Source organism: Trachemys scripta, chromosome 12 (assembly GCF_013100865.1).
Source record: "Trachemys scripta elegans isolate TJP31775 chromosome 12, CAS_Tse_1.0, whole genome shotgun sequence".
Taxonomy (NCBI): domain Eukaryota; kingdom Metazoa; phylum Chordata; order Testudines; family Emydidae; genus Trachemys; species Trachemys scripta.
This window is the reverse complement of record NC_048309.1, coordinates 12651724-12661055: the sequence shown is the minus strand read 5'-3', so window position 1 is coordinate 12661055 and position 9332 is coordinate 12651724. Positions and strand designations below refer to the sequence as shown.

The 9332-nt window shown below is 43.6% G+C and overlaps 1 protein-coding gene across 4 annotated transcripts in view; it reads right to left on the bottom strand.

The window, feature by feature from the left end:
- Positions 1-631: 631 nt before the first annotated feature.
- AURKA (aurora kinase A) overlaps positions 632-9332 on the bottom strand; it is a 12465-nt gene continuing 3764 nt past the window's right edge. For all 4 annotated transcript variants that reach the window (XM_034787830.1, XM_034787833.1, XM_034787831.1 and 1 more), the window contains exons 4-9: positions 8755-8809; positions 7760-7951; positions 6216-6354; positions 5228-5376; positions 3381-3555; positions 632-1507 (exon numbers count right to left, since the gene is read on the bottom strand). In XM_034787830.1, the coding sequence (XP_034643721.1) occupies positions 1316-1507; positions 3381-3555; positions 5228-5376; positions 6216-6354; positions 7760-7951; positions 8755-8809 (902 nt within the window). In that variant the 3' untranslated portion in view covers positions 632-1315. The remainder of the gene's footprint in view (positions 1508-3380; positions 3556-5227; positions 5377-6215; positions 6355-7759; positions 7952-8754; positions 8810-9332) is intronic.

Below are 9332 nucleotides of genomic sequence, written 5' to 3'. Positions count from 1 at the left end.
TTCCACCTCAGGTTTTGGATTTTCCTTGCAGCATGACTACATGCAAAGGAAAACTAACATGAGTTTATTACCTCTAGATTAAGGATACCAAATTTTGTGGAGTTTGACATTTCAGCATTAACCACCTTCCTTGTACTCACATTTTTAAAACCTGCCACTTAAGGCTGACACACACACCCCTTCATTGCTGTTCCCTATGCTGGTTAGAGCAGAGGTTTTAGTAACTTGTTTTTAAAACAGGTGGGTCCTTAATCTGTGTATGGGCCTGTCTACACAAGTTTAAGTCATGCAAATTGATGTAGACAGTTACAGTGCTGCAAGGGTTACTTTAACTAGTAAAAATGCTTCCATGGTAATTATGGAAAGCTAGTTTTGTTTTAAAAGAATTCTTATTAGCCTACTCCTTCACCTCACTCTTTACCTCAACACTGGACTTACAGCAGTAAGAACTGTAAAGTAAAGTCATTAGGCTCTACAAAACATACTAACGTCTTTAAGATCAGGCTCTTATGTTTCATAGAATAGGAAGTGTCTACATTTAGTTTGATACATTTTGCTATAATTTTCTGGTTTAAGAATGTTGTCTAATAGGTCCAGCAGTATGTGCAATAAAGTAAACCTTACCATCCTGTCAGAATGTAACAAGTCTTTATTTAACAAATGTCAAGTGCCTCACCCCTCAAGACAACAACAGGCCAAAGAGTACACAGAAGCAAGAAATGCACACAATTATTAGGACACATTTATGAAGAGTCACATTCATCTTTTTCCACTCAGCTTCAGATCACTGCACATTTCGGATAACCTTAGCAGCCCAATAAATTAGAATGCAGGTAACTCAAGGATTATTGCACTATTTGACCATGACAGATATCCAGAACCACAACTGTCTCTTGCTATTAGAAAGCATGAGCCAAAAATTAAGACTGATCACATCATAGGGCCCTTGGCAAGAACACAACATTTAGCTTTGCCTCACCTCAATGTATATGACCCATATGCAAACTGGACTTCAAGTATGTTGGCTAATATTCTATCAACTTCTTTGAGTGCACTTCTTGTCAAACTGCTCTCAATATATACATATATATAAAAAAGTTTTCTCCATTACAATAGGAAAGAGTTTAAAATGGTAAATAGCTCACACAACTGAATTGTTCCCCGCTTCCCCCAGTCTGTTTTAATTAGCAGGTCTTTTATTAAAGTCTCATTGCAAGCAACCTTTCCTGGCTGCATTACAGTAGTCATGGTTACAAGGCTCTCCTTTTGTTTATGGTTCATTTGAGATTGTTTATAGTATGAAAGGGACACCTTGCTAAGACGGCGTTCTGTTACTGGTAGCAGCCTCACTCTTCCGGCTGCTTGGTTGTTTTGTAGAGTTTGTGGTAATCCATGGGTGTGCAAGCACGTCTTTCAGTGGCAGCCTCTGGTATGGATTATGCTTCAGGAGCTTTACAATTAAGTCCTTAGCTCCCTCTGATACAAAAGGAGGAAATCTGAATTCCACCTAAAAACAAGCAATAAGTTACTATTCTAGTGGTAAATAATATAGAACTAACATTTCCAGGTGTTAGAAATTGTTTGTAGTTGTACAGGGAGTAAAGCAGAAAATACTGGGATGCAGATGAGCCAAAGGAAAGTTTAGAAGAGTGTTATCAGTCAGCCCATACACGAGATCTGACTGATTTTTTCCCCCTAGCCTCATGTCACATTTCAACTATACAGAACCAAACCAGGTTACTCCTGAGGGAATTCTGCACCAAAAAAATTAAAAATTCTGTGCACAAATATTTTATAATTCTGCAAATTTTGAGAGTCAAAATAACACTACATGATCACATCAGTTTCAATTATTTTGGTAATTTATTTCAAAATATCTGTCAGCAAGCATGTCTAACAATACAGACAAAATTTTCCCCCAGGAGTAGAGAGTTAAAGAAATCCCTATGACAGCTCAGTTCCTGTTTCTCTGCCCACTCCCACAGCCCAGCCGGGTGGCCAGATACCCACACCCCCTCCTCACCAAATCCCAGCCATGGGGCCCCCCCAGCCCACACCCTCACCCTCTTACACCCCAGAGCCCAGCTGTGGCCCCCCCAGCCCAGAGACCTCCCACCCCTCAGAGCTAGGGTGACCAGATAGCAAGTGTGAAAAATCGGGATGGGGGTGGGGGGTAATAGGAGCCCATATAATAAAAAGCCCCAAATATCGGGACTGTCCCTATAAAATCAGGACATCTGGTCCCCCTACTCAGAGCCCAGGGATTCAGCAAGAGAAACAGCCTGATGGTGGGTCCTAGGCTTGTGTGGAGTTTCCTGCATACTGCTGTCTCCTTCCCTCAGGGCACATGGGGAACTGCAGCTGCCAGGAACCCTCTAGCTCCCCCCAACAGTGTCTTCTATGCGCAAGCTGGGCTCTGTTGGGTCTGGCAACACTGCAACCAATTTCTGTGGGGGAAAGGAAATTCTACACACATTAATTTCTGCAAAATTCTGCATTGTGCAGTGGCACAGAATTCCCCCAGGAGTAAAACCAAGAATCCCCCAAATGTGGTATATGTAGCACTGGGGGTACGTAAGCTGCATGTTCCATCCATTCACTTCACAATGATTTTTAAGAAGGTGGTATGTGAACCAATTCAGTGTGAGACACTGAGCTAGAAATGTTGTTGTCCTCATAATTACTAAAGCAACCTTTCATATGTGAAGCAAGTAGAAGCCTTTGTGCAGCCTGAAACACTGACCAAGTTACAAATTCGACACAAGGCTCCCATGAAACTAGGGTAAATCTAAATATCAAATTCAACTATTCAATCGCTCATCATTTCTAGTAGCTGAAATGGAAAAAAGGATAAGAGAAGCCTCTGGAGGAGAAAAAAATGGGAATTACTGTAGGGAAAAGAGGGAAAGGGAGGGGAAGTCCTGGTGTAGGAGAAGGAAGAGAAACAAAGGGCAGAAAGTAGTGGTCCTAAAAGTGACTATTTTCCCTCAGAGGGATGATTAATGTAGCAACAGTGTATTGAACAAAGTTACAGGTAACTCAATGTTATTTACTACATTGATTTTTATGCACACCTCCCACTGACAGTACAAGTTTTGCTGTGGCTTGTACGTTAATTTACACTGGGCTACAGCCCATATTAAGAGAAGAATCCAGCCTTCTCCAAAGATTGATTAGATAAAATCAGGGTAATTCCTGATGGATCAGAGCTGCTAGGCTGCTCTTTGCTTAGCCATGGGAAACCATGGGAAATTGAGGCCCCATTTTCCTTCCTGTAATTAGTTGAGAAAAAACACATTTCAGTTTTATCACCCCATATCTATTTAATATCACTGAATAGGTGACTTAGGAGGAAGAAGTGAAAGTGACCCAATACTTGCCTTTGAAATACTTCTGTAAGTTTCCTGATATGTCTCTGCCTCAAAAGGAGGTTTCCCTACTAGAAATTCATAGCACAGAACCCCCAGGCTCCAGAGATCCACCTTTTCATCATGTGTTCTCCCTTCAATCATTTCAGGAGGCAAGTAGTCAAGTGTACCACAAAGAGTTGTCCTCCTAAAACACATACAAATGGCTTCATACAGAAACTGTAGTTTGGTCTTTATGCAGCAGCATTCTCCATTTCGAAGAGTCACTCAAAGTTACTTTGATAGTACCAGCTTCCACCCACAAATTCTAGTTTCTCTTATACTTAACTATCAAGTTCATACAAGTAGAATATTAACTTTTAGACCCCCATCTTGAGGGCAACATCTGTACTGATAACTTGGTGTTACACAAGGAAGTGCATAAGTACACACAGTAGTTGATGCTCCCTTTACTCCAAAGAGCTCACTTCAAGTTTCATACATTGCACAATGACAGAGGGGGCAGGTCTGTACACTTGAGCAGTGGTTCTTAACCAGGGGCCCCCTGGGGAGCCACGAGCAGATTTCAGGGGGGCACCAAGTAGGGCCAGTGTTAAGACTTGCTGGGGCTCAGGGCCAGTGTTCCCTTTAATTTTTCCCACCCATGTGCGGAATGAATTTTATGTGCACCAATATGGAGGTGATGTATGACACATCATCTACATATTGGTGCGCAAAAAATTCATGTGTCGGGGTGGGGCCGAGGGGTTCAGAGTGTGAGGGGGGCTCAGGGCTGAGCCCAAGGACAAGGGGCTCAGGCCTGGGGCAGAGGTCCGGGAGGAAGGGCTCCAGCTGGGAGTGCGGGCTCTGGAGTGAGGGGTCTGGGGTGCAGTGGGGCTCCCCAGGGCTATGGTGGGGAGAGGCACCTCTCTCCCAGCCGCAGCAAGTCCAGGACGGGCTGGGTCAGGGCACTTGTCCCCCAGCAGGTTTGGGGCTGGGCTAGGGTGCCTGTCCCCCAGCCGCAGCAGGTCTGGGTCTGGGGCGCCATGGCAGGTCCAGGGCTTTGGGAGAGGCATCTCTCCCCGCTGCAGCCCTGAGCACCTGTGCAGCGCCTAATAGGCAGCTGCGCAGCTTAGAGGGAACTTAGCTCAGGGCAGAAAGCCGAAGCCCCACTGCATGGAACTGAAGCCTGGGGCCCTGAGTCTTGCCACCCGAAGCTGAAGCCTGAGCAATGTAGCTTCGCAGGTGGCCCCTGTGGCATGGGGTTCCAGGCACTTGCCCTGCTTGCTACCCCCTAACACCGGCCCTGGCTTTTATATACAGAAAACCAGTTATTGTGGCACAGGTGGGCCGTGGGATTTTTATAGACTGTTGGAGGGACTCAAAGAAAAAGTTTGAGAACCCCTGCTCTTGAGAATTCACAACGGAAATCCTACTGTTCTCCCTAGAGGCATGCAAGGCTCCAAATACACTAAAACAGTGCTTTCTTGCTACACTCTGCACCAACACATTGAAGGGGATTGGGATGAAGGTCTGATAGTGACCTGTAAATAAACTGGGCAAACCAACCAGTTTTGGGGTTCTCGTGATATAGTGTGCATATTTCTAGGCAAGTTGCAGGCAGAGATTTGGAGCAATCACATTTTTTAATTGCTCCGCTCTAGCTTCAGGCAAAAACCTACTGGTCTGCACTCTAGCTCCGGGCTCCACTCCAAAGCCCTGCTTGCAGTTGTGTGATTCAATCTCTATGCACCATCCTTCCTCAATTAGTGCGGTGACAGTGGTGTATGTTCTTTAATACATATTAAGATTTTATTTAGAGCCATGAAGCTTTGTGCTGTATCAAGAGATGATAGGGTACGTAGTGTCCAAGTTCTTACCTAGATGATGGAGCATGCACAGACCATCCAAAGTCAGCAATCTTCAGCTCTCCGTTAGAACCAAGCAGCAAGTTTTCTGGCTTGATGTCTCTATGAATCACTCTCTTTGAATGACAGTATGATAGAGCATCTGCCAATTCTGTCATATACTGTAAAGAGTGATCCCATGAGATAGTATATATTAAAGACATAGTAACCTCCTTAGCTTAACTGTTAGAGAACTTGGTGTCTAGACATCCATTGTGAAATTGGCAGTGTCGTCAGTTTCATCCCAATAAGGTCTATCCTAACACTTTCTGTTATTTCACCCTTTTAAGTCCCTTTGACTATTTAGTGCTGTACTCTACAGCAGTGATTCTCAACGAGGGCTCGGGGCAAGGCCCTGGACCAGGTTTCAGGGGATCCGCCAAGCAGGGCCGGCATTAGCCTTGCTGTGGCCCAGGGCAGAAAGCGAAAGCCCCACCGCATGGAGCTGAAGCCTGAGGTTCCAAGCCCTGCCACCCAGGGCTGAAGCTGAAGCCTGAGCAACTTAGCTTCATAGGGCCCCAAGCAACTTCCCTGCTTGCTGCCCCCTAATGCTGGCCCTGCCTTTTATATGCAGGGAAACAGTTGTTGTGGCACAGGTGGGTCCTGGAGTTTTTATAGCAGGTTGGAGGGGCCTCAGAAAGAAAAATGTTGAGAACCCCTGCTCTACAGCACCCTCCCCTCCTCTGTAATTACTTGAGATGTCTAGGACCCTAAAGTAGCAGCCAACAGTGAACTGTCATGATGCATGTACTGACTAACTTTCCAGACTATTCCTAAATATCTAGTTTGAAAACTAAAGATTAAAATCAGTTCTGCTCTTAGTTACCAAATGCATTGACTTCAGTGGAGATGCACTCATGTACTTAGTGTCAGATTTTGGTCGAAAGGTGTAAACTTTATGCTTCAGATAGCTGCATTTGCAGAAAGTTGGTGGATGATAAAAAACACTAGAGACACTTACAGTAGCAGTTCTCTGTTCATCAAACTTGGTTAGCTTCTGCAACTCTTTGTAGACTTCTCCACGAGGTGCATACTCTAGAATTAGGTAGACTCTTGTGGCATCATGGAAGTAGCCATATAGCCTGAGAATATTGGGATGCCTGCAAGAAAATGTGTATATTTTTCTACCAGAAGACATCTCTACACAGACAAACAAGATACTGTTGTTGTTTTTTTTTTTTTGGGGGGGGGGGGGGGGGAACGGGGGTCATCTATATAGATGTTATGTAGTTACTAGTGTCATGCCCTGGAGGAGCTAGATTGCTAGCAGTCTGTAACATTTTACTGAACTATCACTCCCTATAATTTACACTAGTGACAAAGCACATGTCAGCTTTAGAATAGAAAGGCCCTTTTGATTGATTTTACTTTGTAGACACTTTTTTTTTTTTAAGTCTGCTAGCTATTGCATTCAAGAAATTTCTTCAGTGTAGTTCTGTAGCATTTCACCTCAGAGTGCTTCTGTTTGGCAAGCCTGCTGTATATCTTAGTGCTTTTAGGCTAGTAATTAAGCTCTAGCAACTCCAGAACTGTAGAGTGCATATTTTTAACTTCCTTTCCTTTTTCCTCAATTGAGCAAAGGTTGTTTAAGCTCTCCCTCCTCCCATCTTTATATAGCTTTTCAGAGACATCTTATCTGTGTACCTCACTTCTTTAGACAGCCTTCCCAACCAGGCTACCAAGATTAAAGTATATGTTGGTATAACTTAGGTCACTCAGGAGCGTGAATAAGCCACCCCTCTTAGCAACAAGTTATACCGACTTAAGCGCCAGTGTGGACAGTGCTATGTCGATGGGAGAGCTTCTCCCGCCGACATAGCTACCGCTTCTTGTGGAGGCTGGAATAATTAAGTCGATGGGAGAGCTCTCTCCCATCAGCTTAGAGTGTCTATACTAGCAGCACTGCATCGGTGCAGCTATGCCGCTGTAATCTCTGTAGTGTAGCCATAGCCTCAGGGATGTTAAATATTCCCCCCACTCCAGAACGTAGAAGACTAGAAAGTTTAAGGAACATTTAAAGGAGCAGTACAGACTTGTGCCATCTAAAACTAAGCACTGAGTGGGAGAAGTCCCCTTATATAATATTTGACAACAGAGTGTGTTTATAAGGCCAATTCCTTTAATTGTTTCCTAATGTGTTGCATAAGGGTCAGGATAAAATACAGAGACATGCAATTGACTTGCTGCTTTGAGAGGTTGGCGTGACAAAGCATAAAAACCTGACCTGTAGATTCATATTGCAAGCTCCGCACATGTGATAGTCTGTAAGATGTCTTGGTTAGATATCAAGAAAATGCTTGGCACTGTACAAAAACTAGAGAGCCTGCCCTAATATCATATAAGTGACACAGGAGACTGGTTTGCCCAGGCCATCCCAAAAGAGTAACTTCGCAAGATATTCCTACCTGCCTCCTTTAATTGAGGGTCAGGAGATAGTTGGATTCCATTGTGTCTCTCCTGTTCTCTGGAAGCATATCTAAAAAACTAGTTTTAGATAAATTTTACCTAAGATGAGACTGTATTTCTACTTCTCTCCGCAGCTGATGTTCTACTCCTGCTTTCTCCAGCTGTGTTTTAAACAACACCTTCAGCGCTAGGATAAATTTACTTTGCTTTTCACGAGCCAGATACACATTTCCAAACTTTCCTTTCCCCAGAGGGCGGCCAATTTCGAAGTCATCAAGACACCACTGCCTTCTATGAAAAAGTTAAATAGTTTTAAGTTGCTAGAAGTCAGACCAGGGACTAGAATTTCTTGATACATTGGGGTAACGTCCCAGAATAACTCCACATTTATACCAATTTAACCAAGATCAAAATCTGGCCCCAAGTATTCCCCCCCCTCCTAGGGCCAGTCACCCAAGAAATGCAAACCTATCTTTTGGAAAAGGAACACAATATTTTCAGACTTCTGTATCCAAATCTTCAGTTGTGCAGGGAATAATGTACATGGCCAGATTGACTGTGCCGAGATAAAAGCATGCATGGACACAAATGCCCAATTTGAGTTTTGAGTCTGGAAAGAGGCATTTTGCATTTAGTTTCAAAATATAAATCTTGTCCAGCTTCATGGAAAAAAAATCCCATTCAGTTGTGGTTTTCCATACAAGGAGAAAAAAATATATATATATATATATCTTCGCTCAGAATAGCTTCTTAAATAAAAAGCATATAGTTCTTTGTTGGCTAAAAAAGTATGCAGATTTTCCTTTTTTAAACAACCTTCAAGAGCAAAGGCTTTCATAGTTTATCAGGTCATGAAACAGATTAAAGATATACTTCCATGAAGTTCTAGGATCTCATATTCATAGCTCCAAAATATTTTGTGGTATTTACAAATGCAGAGACAGCATTCCTGATAATGAATGGGCTACAAAACAATAGTTGTGTATTAAGTCACAAAATATTTTGCATCCAAATTGCTATATTATTTAGTCCTAAATACAAAGAGTGAAACCCTGGCCCCACAACCATCAATGGCAACATACCCACAGACTTACTTTTTAGTTTCTTCATTTTTCTGGACGGATGTCCCTTCTGCTTCAAGGTTTTTTGCTACACATAAAAAGAATTGAACACCTTCATAACTATAGTTCATAAACACAACTGCCACTACTGTCTGAAAAAAATCATTTTGGAAGCAATCTGGTTCCCAAGTTTTGCATAGAAGCCAGGCTCAGTCTTCAGGGACAGCCTGAACCTATTTAGGGCATGGCTACACTTGCAGATGTAGAGCACTTTGAGTTAAACCAGCCTTCGTAGAGCGCAGTAGGGAAAGTGCTGTAGTCTGTCCACACTGACAGCTGACAGCGCACCGGCATGGCCACATTAGCAGCTCTTGCAATTGCCACGCATTGCGGTAGCTATCCCAGCATGCAAGTGGCTGCAACCTGCTTTTCAAATGGGGGGAGAGGGAGGGGTGATGGAGTGTGTTGTGTGTATGTGAGGGGAAAGAGAGAGTGGGTTTTGGGGGGGCTGAGAGCATGTCAGCATGCTGTCTTGTAAATTCAGACAGCAGCAGACCTCCCCCCCCCCCCTCCGCCTCTCTCTCTCTCACACACAGCATTCCACAGTAATG